The following is an 18,507-nucleotide window of genomic DNA, read 5'->3' as shown; positions in this document are numbered from 1 at the left end:
CATCCTCCTAATTTGTGTTACTGTCCTTGTGGAAAGGATTCTGGCAGTGGGATTGGGAGGGAGCTCCAAGGTCCTTGCTCTGAGCACTTGCATTTTGCCTTTAGCTGTGGTTGTTTCTCATCTCTTTGGAGAAAGATGCAGTCTCTCCTCCCACAGCCAAAGCAATGACGAAGGGCATGAGGACAAAGTGTTGTCTGGCATTTAGTTGGGATATGGGGTCTGGGCTCTTGAGAATTCCTTATGGGTAATGGAAAACAGGCTAGATTCAGGGGTTATTTAGCTGATGGAACATCTACAGTAATGCATTAGGAGTGTGTCCAGAACCCCCCCGCCTCCCAGGCCCACTCCCAGCATCTGATGACTGATTTAAACATCTCTGGGAAGCAGTCTGTGCCCCATGCAGTACCAACTTTTTTCTGCTCCATTACATTGAACTACAGACAATACCTGTGCAATTTTTAGCGAATACAGCGTCCCCGTAGTAACCTGGAGCACATCGCTCACACTTGAAGCCTGTGGTGTGGTGCAGGCAGTTGCGACACTGGCCGGTCACTTCATCGCAGTCTTCAAAAATCAGGTTTGGGTCTGAGTTGCCACTGCAGTCACATCTTTTACAAGTGCTTCCGATTAGCAAAGGATTCCCGTAGTAACCAGGGGCACACCTAAAAGGAGAAGCAAGCCCAAAGTTGACTTGTAATGCCATTCTCATCTGTAGTACCATTATTCTCCTACCTAATTGATGTTCTCATGAACTGCTGACAGTCAGCAATCACTGAAGGACAGAAGTTAGGAGCTGTACTCCCGAAGATGCTTTTTTATGCTCTAATCTCATACTGTCCTATTACTTAATTTTTCCCTTCTTGAACACTTCTGGTATCTCAGTCACTCTACTCTGCCTTATTTTTTTTGTATCCTTAGTGGGGCAGTGATTTGTTCTCCATTGTTTAAAATATAACAGCATGACCTTGGCAGAGAGGCAGTTCTGTTGTTTGTTTTGGTCTCTTTCAGCTTTGGATCTCTCCAACTATATTGTGTTCTATAGGAAACTGGGGCAAGAGACTGCTTTTCGTGATGTGGAAACTTAGAGGAAGTTCAGATGTTATTTTCATTATGATTGCAGATAACAGAGTTCAGACTAGAAGAGAACTAAAAAATATGTCTGTGATGTGGCACTGGGATGGCAGCTAGTGTTTGCAGAACCAAACAGGTGCTGAATCAATCCATTACATCCACAGCATTTTTTTGGTTTGTTCTGTTAGCCTGTTGGTTGAGGCCAAAGAGTAAGAATGTCTGTGAGCCCAAGAGGAGAGGATGTCTCTGAAGGGTTGCAGAGGGAGAGCAGGAAATAGGCAACAGGCTTTGCAGAGAAGAGTCACTTTTGGGATGCGTTTGTCTTGAATGCTTGTTACATCATAAAATGGGCCAGGTACTGAAACTGTGGTGATTGTTGGAAATCTAGACAAACCAGAAGTATTTAGGAAGCAGGGAGCTTCCTAATTTAGGGAACCAGGGCTGTCAGCTGGCAGGATGGAGACAGCCTATGTGGCCTGTGGCATTGTTGCAGGGTGGCAGGAGAGCTTGTGACCCTGCAGTCTGCACTACAGAGGCTGGGGACTTGTGGCCCCAAACTTATGGGAAAGAAGAATGTCTGCAGGGAAGGGGTAACTAGCTGGTGTAATGATTGCTCATTGAAGAAGTGAGAGGGTTGAAAGGTTGTTGGAATTATTTAGCTAAGGAGTACTCTATTATCCTGTTTTATCACCCTGTTGTCCCGGTCTTTTCTCCCATCCATAAAGCCCGGCATTCAGATACTGTTTGTTCTGCTATTTGTGGGTGAGGAGGGTGAGCTCTCATGCACCTTAGTTTAATTTTCTCAAGATTCTGGCTGGGGATACAAGATCAGATCTATTGTCTCCTGAAATATGAACATAGACAAATTTTGGTTCTGCTCTGTCTCAACAATGAAAATGTGGGAGATCTGATAAGAGCTTTTAGTTTTCTGTTCCTACATTTGCTGAAGGTTTTTTTTGTTTTTGTTCTTGTTGGGTTTTTTTTTTTTTTTTTTTTTAACATAACAGAAGTCATTTCCTCAAGGCTCTTTTGTTCATTTTCCAGTCCTGAACCCCCACAGTAAAAAACACACATAAAATTTTAAGCATCTTAATATAAACCACTTGGCTGCCTCAAATACTGTCTTTTCCAATGGCAAAGAGTCTGTTTGTCTCTTTGCAGCGCTGCCAGAATTTTTGTTGCAGATCTTATCACTTGCGTGACCCAGATGTAAAGAACAAAAATGTGGCTGGGAGTTCTCTGCACTCAAATAAATGTGAATGCAATTCTGAGCATAAGGATTGTGATTTAACTGACTGGAGTGGAATTGCTCCCCTTTTCCACGGAAGTTAGAGCAGGCGGTGATGTGTGATGCTTCTGTTTAGTCATGCCAAAAGGCTTACTAAAATTTTCTAATATTTCAGACAATGTGGGACAGTCACATTGTCCAAAATTTCAAATTTTCAAGATGCATATGAAGTTTTCAAGATGTATATGTACAGAAATTTCTTTTTTTTTTTGCTATTGTTGTTTAAATCTTCTGAGCCATTTGTTTTACTGTGAGCTCTCAATACCTTGCAACATTTCTCTTTTATCTTCTGTACTTAGATAATTTTCCAAATAATCATCTGTCTGATGTGTCTACCAGATCACAGAAGCCACTGGGCTGTGCTCAGGTGAGACTGTAGTACCAGCCAGTGTAGGCTTTCAGACAGTGACTACCAATGACTGCCTGCTATTCCCCATCAGGGCTGTGGTTTCTCATAAGGACAAGGTGACATTTTATTTTCAGAAATACACCATTCAGTTCACTTGCCAGAAATGCAGTGGGCAATTCCTCACAGATAAATCTGTGGGCCTGGAAGAAAGTCCTGCTTTTTACAATCATCTGACTCACTTTTATTAGCCGTATCTGCTAATCTAGAGTAGCTGTCTAAAACAAATAGGAACTTTTAGAGCTGTGAATAAATGTGTCACCCTCACTTTTCCTTTCTCTTTGCTTCTCAGAGGACATTATATGTTTGGACTGTGCCTTTCCTCTTTTGAATGGTTGGTAGCATGAGAAGAGGAGGGACTACTGAGTGGAAACTTATTGCTCCATCTTTGTGCTTTATGGTCTGGAAAAGTAGAGGCCTGTGATAAATGTATTTTCCCTCTGCTGCATCAGTAAGGGGCTCTTTGTTGCTAAGAAAGAATATTTCTTCTCCCACATGATTTGTCAGCACTGTGGAGATAGTAAAGCTGCTAGGCTATCTTTGTTTCATTTTACAGCCTTATTTGCTTCCTGCAATTACTGGTGAGTAAGAAATTAACTTCCCCTTCCCTGGCAATGCCAAAAGGACTATTTTCTTCTGTTCACTTTGGAATCTAAAGCATAATTTGTTCAATTATAGTTTTTTACATTTGGATGTTAGCAAAACCTGCATTTCATCTGCTGTCACCTTAGTGCTTTACTGCCAGAGTCCAGGAGCAAAATGACTCATTCTTAAATGTTGAACTGAGAGGTGGTTTTCACAGTTCCTAGGAAAGGCCTCCATAATTTCATATTATTCACCAGCACATGTAAAAGAAACTAGCTAGACTTGTGCCAAGGCCCTGACTTAGCACAGGGAAGCCTACACAGTTCCAGGAGATCGGCGCATGTTGTCATGCAGCCACTGTCCAAGGAAGGGTGTCCCGCTGCCCTGTCCCCCTGCAGGCAGTTGGCAGGGGGCATGGAGAGAAGGAGGCTGATAGGATGTAGTCTTCCTCTCCCCTGGGGATGTGGGATGGGCAGAAGTAATGTCCCCTCTCTTTTTAGTGCTCCTATGGTGCAATGGCTGCCAACACCAGCAGCTAGTGTTAGCTTGTTCTTTGACAAGTGAACACGGACAAGCATCTCTTGTTAGTCTTTGAAATGCTTTTTGTCCTATCTGACATGAGCCAGGAGCAGGACCAGCCACCTAGCAGAAGGAAAGGTCTCTTTGTCACTGCAAACCACTTACCACAGCAGTTTGCAAAGGGCTTAATGCAGTGACCAGGACAGGCTGATTTTTTTTGAAACTTTTTCTAACCCATCTACACATATTTTGAAACAGCTGCAGTGTGTAAGGCTGGGTAGTGGCTGTTAGGAAGAAAAGCTGCTGCCATTCTCCGCTGCTGCTATGAATCTGCTTCTCATTTCATGGGATTTGATTTGCTTGTAGTCTAGGATGACATTTTAATAACCATTAGGAAACCTCACTGACCTTTTAATTGTCTGCATTATCCTTTGTGTATACATCTGACATTTCCTAAGAACAAAAGCATGCAGCCATAGCCCTGGAAACAGGCTTTTTTTTCTTTTTTTTTTTCATTTTGTGCCATCTGTCTAGAGGGCTTTTCACTACTGCTGTCACTGTGTTAGTGATGCAGAGGTAATACGTTGATGTTTTTGCATCCTCTGTAAGGGCAAAAGTCTTCACTCTCTTTTTTATCTTACCTTTCTCTTCACATATTTATCTCTCTCTAGTAAAGTATCATCTGAATTCAAACCTTGCTCATTAATGAAAGTGGACTGAATTCTTATATGGTTCAGGGGCTTTAAGAAAAGTCAAAATAAAACATTGTGAAATTCAGTATCTGAACTGTTCTATACCCCATAGTCTTTGTGTTAAAGTGGTTTTAATTTATTGTCTGCTCAAGGAGAATTATAATTCCACCTCTGAAATTCAGTGTAGCATTGTCCATGTGTGTCCATGGTAATATGGCCTTTTATAAGACAGGACAATAAGTTATATTTCTACTGCAAATCTCCATTTATTTGTGTACTTTGTCGTTTACTGGAATTGCTTGTGAGCATAAGAGTTGAAAAGCAACACTGACCTGTGGTTGTTTGCTTGACTTTGTTTAATAATGCATGTAAAGCACATTTAATGAAAGCATCTGCTCATTAAGAATTTGATCAGATGAGGCATTTTCTTTTCTGCTTTTGAAACATTTAATCAGCAGAAGCCTGTTATATTTTCAAAGTGGAGCACTGCAAGAGGCATCTATGGTGGTGACTTTTCACTTCAGCTGATCTTTCTGGTTTGTATTTTCATTTTTAAATTTTATTCCTTTTGGTACAATAACCATGTAGAGGTACACAGAGTGCAAGGATTGGGTCAAAGAACATCAGATATAAAAGTCTGTCTTACCTGACACGTCTCCACAGGGAGCCTTTATAGATTTTGCTAGGAACTAGACAAGATTCTTGAACAAGCATGATTCAATCAAATGAATACAGGATTTCTCTGTGCAGGGCTTCTCCCTGCGTGTATGTAAAGGCTCCCTTGAAGGTTCCTGAACTTCAGTATTATTGACCATTAAGTCATCTTGTTAGTTTCTTACCTTTCACAGTTCGGTCCTGCATAGTTTTCCTTACAGACACAACGCACATTTCCATTTTTTCGATAACAGGAGACTGCAAAGCTGGAATTTCATTAGAGTAACTCATTAGAATAGCAGGCAGTGGCAAACAGTTGGGAGTATTTCTTCACAAGCAATGGACATAGGTTGTCAGTGCAAACTCTGGCTCTTGATTTCTCACTGTTGAATATTCCTTCACAGGTTTACCTAAGCTCTGTATGTGATGCATATTAAACCCCTTGTCTAGTCTTTTTAATTAATTAATTAGAACCACTAAGTATTGTATAGCTATATACACTACTTATATATATAGCTATATAGTTCCCAGATACATACAAATTTCTATCTTGCAGCATAGATTGGAGACACCTACAGGTTTTGCTACACGTTTTAGATCAGGGATTTAGGATAAATGTCTATATTGTGCAAACCTCATTGCTTCCTGTCTTTTTTTTTTTTTAAGGGACATGATGTTGCTTACAAAAAACACTGCAGAGAGCCCTTCAGATTCTGGAATGGGTGCAGTAATTTCCTGTGCAAATCTCACAGTTTTCCTCAGATCTCATCTGGGAGTAGTCAGTGGTGAAAACTGAACTCATTGGTGCTGTAACGAAGGCTGCTGTACCATCTCTGTGAGAAAGCTGGAAAGACCTTAGTGCCTCTTGTGTGACCATCTTGCCAATTAGTTATGCTGACTGCAGAAATGCCTTATGCAGTAATTTCCATTGCTAAGATTCTAAAACATGGATCTCTTGCTTTTGTATGCTTTCAGGATTTAACAACTGTTTAACAAAATAGAACATCCGAGGAGCAGCAGCAGCCAGATTTGGAAAGTGCAAATCCCATTCACTTCAAATACAGTGATGTACATGACTTAAATACATCTGCTGTAATAAGGCATACAGTCCTAAAGATGTTTTCAGTTAGTTTGCAATCTGCATGTCCAAATTCCTGCCAGCACTGGAAGGCAACCAGCATACTGAGTGGCAGCAGTTGCCAGCTGTAGGCCTGTGATTGCTAAAGTAGAAGTTGTGAGTCCTACTGCCAACCTCATCCTGAGCGGTACTAGCTCCAATTCCTAAATGGCTGCATGCCCCTTGAGAAATGTCAGCATCAAGAATGACTGTAAGTCTTTGTCCTCTTGTCCGTCTCATGTTTCAGTGTGATGCCAAGCTGTGCTGTGCAGCTGTGGCAGTTTTCATCCCTTCTCCACAGGATTTCAAAACTCTCAGAGTGATGAGAAAGAGCATGATCCACACACAGCTTTTTCCAGGAACTAGAGGTATTAAGGGGCAACAAGAATTCCTGCAAAATTTCAATTCCCAGCAGTATTTCTTAGCTGGTGGAATATCCAGGGTCAAATACATCTGTGTCTGGGTTGGTGTTGTCTGAAAACATTTTGTATAACCAGAGAGAACACAAAATGAGATCCTTCTCATAGAATTCACAAATTAACTTCAGTAAGGCTTTTATGAGAACTTGTTGAGAAAATCATGAGTTTGGCAGCATTCTTCTTCTTTAACAGAAGCTAATTCCTTCACGTAGTTGAACAAACCACATTGTGGATTTAAGTTATGAAATACGGCTGAAGGTTTCCTCAGGCTTTATATTTTTGTGATCTTTTAGGGGAAAAAAAGTTCATAAAATTCCCTCTGGTTTAAAAAGAAGTAACATCTGCTGAATGTGAAGCAATGTCCATCCCCTTTTTTTGTTCCAAAAAGATGACATTATGCTTCATGTAGTTTACTCCAAAAGTTTGCAGGACAGATATGAACATGACCTTTCCAGAAAATCTGGAGACACACAGATGGATCCCAAGAGCAAGTATGTGTCTGATAAGTCTGTCAGCTTGCCGACTTGGTCATTTCATCTCTTATGGGCTCACTGGTTATTTCCAATACAGGGGACAAAACAATATCCTTTGTATGTTCTTTATTTGAGACTTCTAATGCTTCTCTGATTTCTGGTAGAGTTACTGTATTTTGCCTCAGTATATATAGATTAGGATATAATGGAGGAAAATTACAAGAATATGAAAGGATAGTTATTCCTTGAATTTACTTATGCAAGGCTGAATGTTGCTCAGTCATTAATATTTGCCTGTGTTCCACATGCAGCTGAAGGCTATTGCTGTGGCCAGGTCTCTGTCATGCAAGATGCTGTGCAGGGAGTTTCTTCACATTACTTAGATACAGGCATAAGGCAAACTGGGACAGGATGCTCTTTTAACAACTGCCTTCAGGACTTGATTCCAAGGAAAACCTTAAAAAATTGAAGTGGATTTTTACTGGGATAGATTTAAAAGCGTGAAGTACTGTTGCTCTTGAATCATCCACATGACGGCTCCTGGCAAGTTTTGTTCTCTCTTCCCTACCTTACACTGCTGCCCTTTGGAGTTCAGGGCTCTCTTAATCCTAGGTTCCCCATATCTGTGGGGCTGCCAATGTCAGGGGCACTTCTCTGAAGCCCAGCGGGTTGTGGGCAGGGGTTGGTGGAGGCAGGCGGGCCATGCACTGCCCAGTGGCACTGCACAGAGGACAGCCTAGAGATGTGCTGAAGCCTTAGGGCTGCCCATGGACTGTGCTGGGCAGTGCTTCTCCTTACACACTTTGTGTCCAGAAGGTTAGAAATAATCATTTTCTTTCGCTAAAGAGAAACCAATGCTTCCAATTGTTATAGTTCTCCTATTTCTGGTATTACTTCTGCTGCTGAAAGTGGAGGAAGCAGGAAATTTTGTCTGTGAGCTCACTCATGTAAGCAAAACCAGGTTTTCCCCCTGTCTCTTGAGGGTTTTTCTTTCTAATCCAGTCAGAGCTGCAGGTTTTCAGCTATAGCTGTTCTCACCCTGTGACCCTCCTCATGTCTCAGCTCACTGTGAAAGCCAGGAGGTAATCTGTGGAGTTTGGCTGGAGAGATTTTGCTCTCTGTTGCTGTTTTGAGCTTGTGCCACAGAGCAGCTGAGCAAAGTGAGGCTCATCCCACCTTGGGGCTGGATGAGAAATGCTATAGCAACTGTAAACAAACACAATAAGAAAATTCCCCTTTGCTGAGGAGCCCTGCTTGCAAGTGGAATGGGAAAAAAATACAAGGGGAGGAGGTAGCTCAGTAAAAAGTATCTTCAACCTATTGGCAAGTATTTAGTAGCTTTTCCTCTGTGCACTACAGTGGAATTTGCCTGGATGCCTCTTATATAGCACAGACCTCAAGCAAAAGGGAGCTAATAATACATTGTTCAGATGTTTTACTGATGTGCCACTAGGCTTCTACTAATTGGTCACAGTTTGTAGTTTTTTGTTTCTTCTGAAGACACAAAATGGATAACCCTGGGGGCCTTTAGCTTGGTCTTGGTTTACTTTTAGGCTTCAGAGCTTTTTGCCCTTGTAGCTGCATCAGCTAAAGTGGTACCGTACTTGTTACAGTGTCCTCCCACCCTTCCTTTTCAGTTCTGCCCAGATTCAGCACAGGAGTTTGCCAAGCTATGCTTTCTCCTGGTTGATCTTACCCTCCAGAGGTCACAAACTGTTTTTTTTTGTTTGTTTGTTTCCTGTGATAATAAATGGGAGCAGCTCTTAGTTTTCTCAGTTGGGAAGGGCAGAAGCTTTGTCTGCTGCATACAGGCAGGGATGCTTACCCAAGCTTACAAAGGGCCCAGACAAGCACAAATAAAAGCGGAGACTATTTTACGTACTTGGCAGCTTCTGGCAGGGGGCAGGGGCAAGGCTGGCAGAATGTGGGTGCTCCTCCAACAACGTCACCAACAAAGCCATCTGGACACTGCTCACAGTGTTCCCCTGTTGTGTTTCTCTGGCAGTCCTTCAGTGAAAAGAGAGAGCAATGAAAGTTAAATGAAGGTGCTGCCTAATTCAGAAAGAAATCATGTATCTGAAAGGCAAGCGGAATAGGGGCTGATGCCAGACCCCAACTCTTCAAGGCATTGATGGGTGAAGCTAAACTCTATAGTAACTATTATTGCTGCAAATAAGAATGCTCCATGAGATTACACTGGCCAGCCAATAAGTGTTGGCAAAGTGCATGACAGGACAAAACAGGCACATGTGTGTGCAGGGTGCTGGAGCAGAAACAGCACTGGCTGTTGTCAGAGATGTCATGGGCACTCAGGTGTAGCTGACAGCTTTGAGTTGTAAGTGCCAGTAGGAAAGATCTCTTTTCCTGCTACCAAACCAACTTGAAAAATATCTGCTGGTAAATGTTGTCAGCAGATTTCAGCAGCGAGGCTGCTTCTTAGACCTGATAATTGGAAAAGGGCATTAGGGGAATCTGCAGGCAGATAGTGGCTAATACGCAATGTGATTCCGATGACTTTTGTCCTGAGATGGGATGTTTTATCACTACACCTTCTTAGTTTTAAAGGAGGTCTGTTAAATGGAAGGAAGAAGCAGGGGTCTAACACATTTCTTTCCCATGACAAACTGCATTTGCAATGGCCTTTTTATAAACTACAGAGCAATGGTACAAGATGTCACTCACTTTGTAAGCAAATTTCCTGTCTACAGTTTGATGTTTTTGAGGAACATGTTTCATCATGCAGAGGAAAACTGTCCACTGGCTGATATTGCTGGAGTTCCATGACAGTAAATCAAGCTATGGTAATGTACACAGAATATTTTTCAAAATTTTTCATCATGCTAGGTACAAAACTGCACCTCTCAGATAACATTTGCAATCCCCCCCAAAAGTCCAAATTCATCTGTAAGCAGTTATAAATTGAATTCAGAAGTTCTGCAGGCCCAAATAAGCATTTTTGTATCATTTGATTGAGAAATGGACACACTCAGATGTGATAGGTTATGAGGGCTTTCTCCTATGTACGTGGTAATGCTCTTCTCTCCGTTTCAGCAAAATACCCAGAGACTGTCATTGAAAAAACACACTAGCTGTCTTGCTGAATTGTTTTTCAAAGAGTAGAACTGTGCAGAAGTGCTCTCTTCCTTCTTCCAGCTGTTTAATGGGTTTTGCAGAGTCCCTGGATAGGAACTCTCCAGGGACAACATTTTGTACTGATACTGTATGGATGCAAACAGCTATGCAAGCTCGAGATAGCAAAGCTCCATGACAGAACTACGTAAAACCATTAGGAGTTTAAGTATTCTAAAACATACTTTACACAGAAGATAAGAAACTTCTCCAACCTGCTGCCAGGAGATGACAATATTTGCGAGAGTGAAGATTTCTAGGAGAAGTTAATGGATATTCATACTCCATAACGTTCCCTATTACAGCAACTTTGGATACTGGTAAAATATGAAGCAAAGAGGCATCAGAAACAGGCCAGGCTAATGGCCCTTAACAAGAGGTCCTTTTGCCACCACTGGAGTCCCAATATGGTCTGCAGAAAACTTTGCTTAGGCCCTGCAAATGCCTGTGTTGTGTTCAGAGTTTGCATAGGTGCTGGCAAATGACCATGGTGCCCAGCTTCTCCTCTGGTAGTTGCTTAATCCCATCAGACATCTCTGAGCTGGCAGCTGGCAATGCCTGAAAGAAGTGGGAAGTTGTGTGTTGGGTTTCAAGACTGCTGGTGAGCCTTTACTCTGTGCTATCTGTGCCAGAGCTCCTACAGTTGCACTGGGTGGGGGGGGGGGGGGGGCATGAGTTTTACTGGCTGATTTTCTATTAAGCCAAGATACTACAAATCTGAACCTCACTTTGTACTCCAACTACAGTGTGTTCTTTAAAGAAAAAAGTATGAGGAGAGAGGAATGAGATTAGGGAAGATGTTTAATGAAAACAAATAGTTATGTTTCTCTTGTGCTTGCATTGCTAAATGAGTTCTGTATCTAAATCCTGTGAGTTTAGTTTAGTGGTGGAGTTTTCTCCTGGCAACACTGATGGGTTGTTTTCATACATCTTTGTGCACTTATCATCTATCTCCATTGAAAATTCATCATTTTAGTAAAAGACAATTATCCTTGTCAGAGCACAGAGCATATCATATGGTTTTTTTTACCAATCTTCCTCATTTGAATCGCATAAATGTGCCTAGGACTCATTAATTTAGTTCAGACTCTTTGATTCAGAGAGACTTTGCATATGTTATTGCTTTTTTTCTTTGTAGTCATGCAGAGCCCGTTGCACAGCAACTATTTATTTCTACAAAGCTGTGATTTGGCCAGAGAGCTCTACAGCAGGTAGAATATGATAAGGAAAACAAAAACAAAAACAAAAAATCTCTTTCTCTGTGGATCTTTAAATATATTAGACACCAATAGCTGCAGAACAAAATGTGGGTTTTTTTTCATAGTAATATTTGCTGTAAAGAGAGTATTTAGTATGCACAAAAGCAGAAAGTACTGTTAACAAAATGGCTCTAAGATGATAGGCATCTGATTCAGAGGAGGGGAAGGAAAGAAGCCCACTGAGAGCAGAGAAGCTGAGTAAATGAAGACAGAGCTATGGGCAACACCTGAGAGATGTCTGGCCCTTGCTCTCTCCTGTTGTGGTAGCACAGACATTGCGTGGCCACTGAAGCATGCAGTGTGAACCAGGAGAAAGCAGAAGGTGAGTACATGTTAAAAATAGTTTGCATTTGTCCTTCTTCAATGCAAATGCCATTTTGATATATTGCAAGAAAGAGATGAGAATGTAGGAACTGAGAGCTCAAAGAGAAATAAAAATCTTGTATCTAATGTGCTGGCAGTGGCCTCAGGTGGGCTGCATTCATTTTCAGTCTTCACCATGCTCTTCATTTTTGCTCTGAGCCATTCGTGTCACCTCTTTTGGCCTCAACTCCCCAAGCAACACTGGGACATTAGCAGAATAAATCCATTACTGGTTTCCAAAGCACAGATTCTATTGTAAGGAACACAGCAGGACTGCAGGGTAGCTGATGCTGCTCCATACATTTGCAGTACTTTTCATCTTCTAAACTGAAGGGAAATGCTAAAAGGCCCTCTTGGCCAAAAGGCCTGGTTGCTAAATGCTGGAGGCATGTCTGTGGTTTTTCTCTGGTTAGTGATTATGTAAAAGTGGCTTTATCTTATTTGACAAATCAGCACTCCTGTGGGTATTTAGAATTACATTTTTACAGTGAAAAGTATTGTCCTTATATACTTTATATTGAGTTAGCTTGGCAACTCCAACAAAGCTGCAGTCTATAGTAAGCCTGTGAGATATCTCTGAGGCAGGGAGGACATCCTCCCTATAGCTCACGAGGGATTCTCAGTGCTGAGGCACACCAGTTTGGTAGTTTGAAACAATGTTTCACTGCTGAACCAGTTATTTCTAACAGAGAAATAATCATGGGAGAAAAAATAGAATTCCATTTATAGCCTCCTTTGAGAAACTGGATCTTAAAGAAGCACTTTGCTCTAAGAGTTACAAGGGGTATTCATTGTCCCAGTATTCATACCTGCTTTAGAATGAAAGCCATCACTTACAGTAGGTGTCATAAATTTGACTGTGTGTGATTGTTCACAGCCTTTCCTGTGTCAGTGGTTCTTTCAAAGGTATTTACAAATTTGTAGAAACATGTTTAGTGATATTGGTATCTACTTTTACAAATGATGAAACTCTATGCATGTGTATATATAGGTTTCCTATTAACAGCAAAGAAGACTAAAGTAAAGATCTCTAGAAAATAGTCATTAGATACGTCTCTTAGGAAATCAAGCACTGAAGCTAACAGAAAATTGCTGCCTATCTTTGTACAGAACAGAGTGAGACATGAAACAGTTCAAAAAAAGAAACACAGCCATGAGGTGAAAAATATTGCAACACTCTTTAAAATGCTCTGGAATTTGTAAATTATTTTAAAACTATGTTTTAAATTTACATTAAGTTGAAATTCTAAAGCTGAATTCTTTCCAGATGCCCATGTTAATACAGCCTTTATTTTCATAGAACAAAAACAGGCAGAAGTGTCCTGTCTTCACGGGCAATTCAGTTTCAGAGAAAGTAATCCAATGTAATTGCAGCCTGGCTTCTGAAAGCTTCTGTGTGAGGTTACAGCCTACCATCATTCACCATCATTACACCAACAGCAAACTGTACTATAACTGATTAGCTGAAGTGCATTTTCCTTTTAGAAAATGCCTCTATTGGTTAACCTGCTCTGATCTCATGGAGTAATGTCAATCAGGATGAGCATTTCCACCTCTGGCTCCTACTGTAACCATGTGTACTTCACACATCTGCGTATGAAAAGGTGCTGTACCAAGCCATTTTGGAGTTGTCAGCACTGAGCTCCTGTGTTCATCTGTTTGGAAAGCAAAGCTGGAATTGCTGTTCTGAGATCAGAGAGCACTTAGGGTGATGTAGTTTTGCTCTGTAATAATGCTTGTGCACAAATAATGATGAATTTCCTCATTCTCTTCAGGCAGTGGTACAGTGACAAGTAAAATTCTAATTTGTCCCAGCAAAAGACAAGCATACTTTTCTGCCAATCAATATTACTAAAAACTGTAGAATCTGCCCCAACTTAAATTAAGATCCTGAAGAGAACAGAATTCTTTTTAATTGTCTAAAAGGCAGGGGCCTCATTAAATGTGCCATTTAGACAATTACTTTGAGGAGGTTATTTCCCCAGTTTATTCCAGTGCAATTTAAGCAGGATATACCTCTTCCACAGGTAAATAAAATAGCCAACAAATTTTCTGCTTCTCCTCTAGAGTTAAAGGAAAAAGACAGGATCCACCACAGAATGATATTAGGCACCTAATGCTGGGTGGTATTGAGTCTTTCCAGGGCAACAAAAGTTAATAGCCAGCACTGCTTCTAGTGAGGCTAATAAAGTGAACAACAGCAACAAAAAAGTAGAACAAAATAAAATCCTATCTCTGAAATATTATTTGTGAAATCTGGAAGTGTCGTCAAACGTTGCTTGGGAATTCTGAATATTAATTTGCAGCTGAAAATAGTCGCTGTTACCAGATAGCGGGAACTGGCTTAACTTTTTTTTTTTTTTTTTTTTTTTTTTTTATGATTATTCTTTGAGGTAGTCTTGCAATAGTTATAAATGGAGCATGCCCTCCTATCTGAGGTTACAGATCTGTATAGTGTTGCCCACACCAGAATGCCGAAACTCATTGCTGCCCAAAATAATAGTAAAAAAATTACTTTAGCATAATGACTTGAAAGCTGTGGTATTTATGTTTTATCTTTTTCATCTTTATGATTTCATCCTTCTCTTTCCAGTAACTGTGGATGAGCTGCAGTGTTAGCTGTAGGGGTTTGATAGTTTGGTATGGAAGTGATGGGGACTAGAATGAAATACTAAATATTGTGCAGCTCTACTAAAGTAAAGACAACTGAAAAGTGAGAATAGCAACAAAAGCCAGTTCCTGATCTGATTTCAGTCAAGGTACCCAATCAATGTCAAAAGCTTTTGTTTGTAGAACTTCTGGGGATGTCTTGCCAAAACACCTGCCCTCTATTTTTTCCTTCTGCTACTCGTCTTGGCTTAGTGTGGGAAGTGCTGCTGAGCTGGCATGTAAGCAAGGGCAGTGTTCCTTGCAGCCTTGATCTGGCTTACTACCAGACTCTTGTAGAAGCTGTGCGGGGAAAGAAAGCAAAGTGCTCACATGTTAGTGGTAGCGTTGCAAGTCTGCAGTAGTAAAACTGTAAAGACAACAAATATTCTCTGTTAAAAGAGAGCCAAGAGGAAGGGAAACATCTACATCTGAGGCACTGAGACTGTTACCTGTGGCATTTCTGATAACTAATGAATATGAAACCACTCTGGACAATGGCTGCATTTTGGCAGCCATTTTGACTGCTGTAGTTCTCTTTGGCTTTCCAAACATGTATCATCTCAGGCACTTAAAGATGTAGTCTATCATTAAAGAAGGAAATAATTAACCGTAAGAGCTGCAAGGCTCTTCATGGGGCCTGGAGTACCTAATAATCTGAAGACTTCTGCTAGCTCTCTGCTGCTTTGTGCTCATGTTTGATGGATGGTTTTAGATCCACTGGCAGTTCTCCAGGCCTGCCTTGGCAGCCATGTGGAACATGTTATCCTCTTGGGCAGAACTGCCAAATCAGTTCCAACTTTTCTACTCAACTGTAAACCCAAACACTAAAACACAAATCACTCACATGACAATATAGTCAAAATTCCATAAATGTCTGGAAGGGATATCGGCGAATATATACTCTCCGTTGTTATGATCCTTTATCCTTTCTTATTCCTCTGTCTTATCTATCTATCTATCTATCTATCTATCTATCTATGGTAGAGAGGAACAATCACCTCCCTGTCCCTGCTGGGCACCCCTCTTTTGATGGAGCCCAGGATACTATTTGCCTTCTGAGCTGCAAGAGCACACAAGAGCTGGCTCATGTTAAGTTTTTCATCCATCAAGACCCCCAGGTCCTTCTCTGCAGGGCTGCTCTCAAAGACTGCTCCTTCCAGTCTGTATAGATGCCTGGGATTCCTCTGGCCCAAGTGCAAAACCTTGCACTTAGCTGTACTGAACTGATTCACCCGAGCCCACCTTTCAAGTCTGTTAAAGTCCCTCTGAATGGCATCCCTTCCTTCCGCTGTGTCAACTGCATCACTCAGCTTGGTGTCATCAGAAAATTTGCTGAGGGTGCACTCAATTCCAATCAACTGTGACATTCTGTTCAGTTACAAAGTCATCACAGAGTCATAGAATCCTTAGAGTTGGAAGGAACCTTTAAAACTCATCTAGTCCAACTCCCCTGCAATGAACAAGGACACTTACAGCTAGATGAAGTTGCTCAGAGCCTGGTCCAGCCTGGCCTTGAATGTCTCCAGGAACAGGGCTTCCACCACTTCTCTGGCTTTAAGTTTGAAACAATTTCCCCTTATCCTATCACCACAGACCTTACTTAAGAATCTGTCCCCTGCTTTCTTACAGCCCCACTTTAGATACTGAAAGGTCACTATCAGGTCATCTTGTAGCTTTCTCTTCTCCAGGATGAGCAGCCCCAGCTCCCTCAGCCTGGCATTTGGAAGTCATTTGAAGCATACTTCCATGGCTGAATTTTAAGCAGTTCATCTTTCAACAGAGGCACTCTAAAGAAGTAACTTGGCTGTGGATTGCTGGTGTTACAGGATCTGGGAATGGTGTTGGAGATAAAAATTTCACTTTGCATCTCCATATTTTATTGGTAATAAAACCTAATTGCTTAGGCTTTATGCAGGAGGAATGGATACCACTCTACGTGGAGACTGCCACTTTTTGCTGTTATAGTTTCATCCAATTAACATCATGTAAACGCACGTTTCCAAACTGAAAAGCTACAGGGTCCTACAAGTGCCTTCCTTTTCTTCTTTTAGCTAGGACTGAAAAGGTTACATTAAATTATCAAAGTATCACATCAGCATCAGAATTGTATTTCTTCCCCTATTGGCCTTACATACATCACCAGATAATGTATTTGAAATGAAGCACTACTTGACATCTGTAATGTATTATATCATAAATGGAGTTTATGCTATGCTGACTGCTTTTCTAATACTTGGGTGATTTTCTGCACTAAAAAAATGGACTGACTGGCTCTTCATTTATAATCACAGGACCACATGATTGATTTCTGCACCAGTTTTATGTGGACATCTATGCAATAATGGCTTTCTTTGCACTAATTTCTTCTGTCTGGTTATCTAATGAGATTGTTGATTTACTGTGTCATTTTATAAACTTTTAGAGACTCACAGGTTTGATTTACACTCCGTGAATAAGCTGAGAGAAGTTTTAGAACAGGAGCAGAAGTTAGATATTTATGTCAGCAAAATTAAGGATGCGAGTACTTTATCGTAACACATCACTGATAGGGGCTTAATATTATTTGATTTCAAATTCAGGGCAAAGGACAATGAAAATTTCATTAATTTGTATGCAGTGAGAAATGCGTACGTATTTGCATAATATGAAGGTCTTAGAACACTGTGTGGAATCAGGCCCTTGTATTTCATTCCTTTTAAAGTAGAGTGCTTTTTCATTTTCATGCTGCCTGAGAATTGTTCGTTTTTTTCAGGTCTTACAACTTAGTTATTAGTTAAACTGCAAAAAATATTCACCAAAGCTGAATACTGTGTTACAATTACTTTGTTGTTGTCTTCCATCATTGTTAGCAGTTAAAGTATATTTATGTTTTTCATATTTAAATAATTCTACTGTGTGAATAAACATGCAAATGTAGAATCTTTCAGCTTTGCTGAATATCAGTTCTTCTAAATATCTTCTGGTAAAGATGTTCAGTAAAACATCTCTAACTCAGAGTTCGGATAACCTGAGCTTCCAGTGGGGAGTCTGCAAGTGATAAAACTTCAGAACAGAGTTGCATATCAGAAGCAGGGAGATAACAGATTTGTATGGATATAAATGCAGGATGACAACAACAATAAAGGAAATGTACAGAATGTTTCTCCCTCTCTATTTTGTTTTTATCAATCTTTCAAAACCTAACTGAATGCAGAGAGTATTATATCTTACTATCAAGTGTGGTGGTTACCACTGCAATTTTTATGGAATAATTTCCTAAAAGTTTGAAGAGGGGAAGCCAATGAACTCACAATACCACATGGTTCTATAGTTCTCAGAAATTCGCAGCCATGCAGACATCTACTCCTCTCTGTCCCAGCCTCATCCCCTAGAACACTTTGATCAAATCCATGCCTGTATTTCTCCAGAATGGTCCTTAGGGAAAGCTATTTTTTTCACTGATTCTGACAAAATCAGAGTCTTAACAATAGGAGGCTTAACAAACAGAGGCTCCTTTTCTCAAATTACTCACATGTATTCATCTAACCTAGTTCTGCCTGCTGCTTTTCCAAATTATCTTTCTTCCTCTAAACATTTATTCTCCAAAACTTTCTCAGTCACACTTTGTGGTTTACCAGTTTCACCAGTCAGGAGATGGAAGTTCTTCTTCTGCTCTCAGAAAATTCCTGTTGTTGCAGTCTCCATGGGCATCACTGATTCTGTTTTCAGCTACCATACCATTTAAGCCCCTTTTCATTCTACTCTTTCCTTGCATCACTCTCTTTCCCTTTCCCTTTGACTCTTATTTTGCTTAAGCTGTTTTTCTGTTCATCTTTATTGAGAAGTAAATGGCCTGAGTGTAATGACTTACTAAATCATTCAGACCAGCCTTCAAATGGTTTAT

General features: G+C 40.7%; 1 protein-coding gene across 1 annotated transcript in view; it reads right to left on the bottom strand.

Moving 5' to 3' along the window:
• LAMA4 (laminin subunit alpha 4) overlaps positions 1–18,507 on the bottom strand; it is a gene marked incomplete at its 5' end in the record, with an annotated part of 94,173 nt that overhangs the window by 53,621 nt on the left and 22,045 nt on the right. Inside the window, 3 exons of the mRNA XM_079550792.1 lie at positions 448–662; positions 5,401–5,481; positions 9,107–9,231. Of these exons, the coding sequence (XP_079406918.1) occupies positions 448–662; positions 5,401–5,481; positions 9,107–9,231 (421 nt within the window). The remainder of the gene's footprint in view (positions 1–447; positions 663–5,400; positions 5,482–9,106; positions 9,232–18,507) is intronic.

The sequence above is a fragment of the Tetrao urogallus genome (assembly GCF_951394365.1).
Source record: "Tetrao urogallus genome assembly, chromosome: 2".
NCBI classification, from domain to species: Eukaryota; Metazoa; Chordata; class Aves; order Galliformes; family Phasianidae; genus Tetrao; species Tetrao urogallus.
The sequence above is the reverse complement of the archived record's forward strand: the minus strand, read 5'-3'. Positions and strand labels throughout refer to the sequence as shown.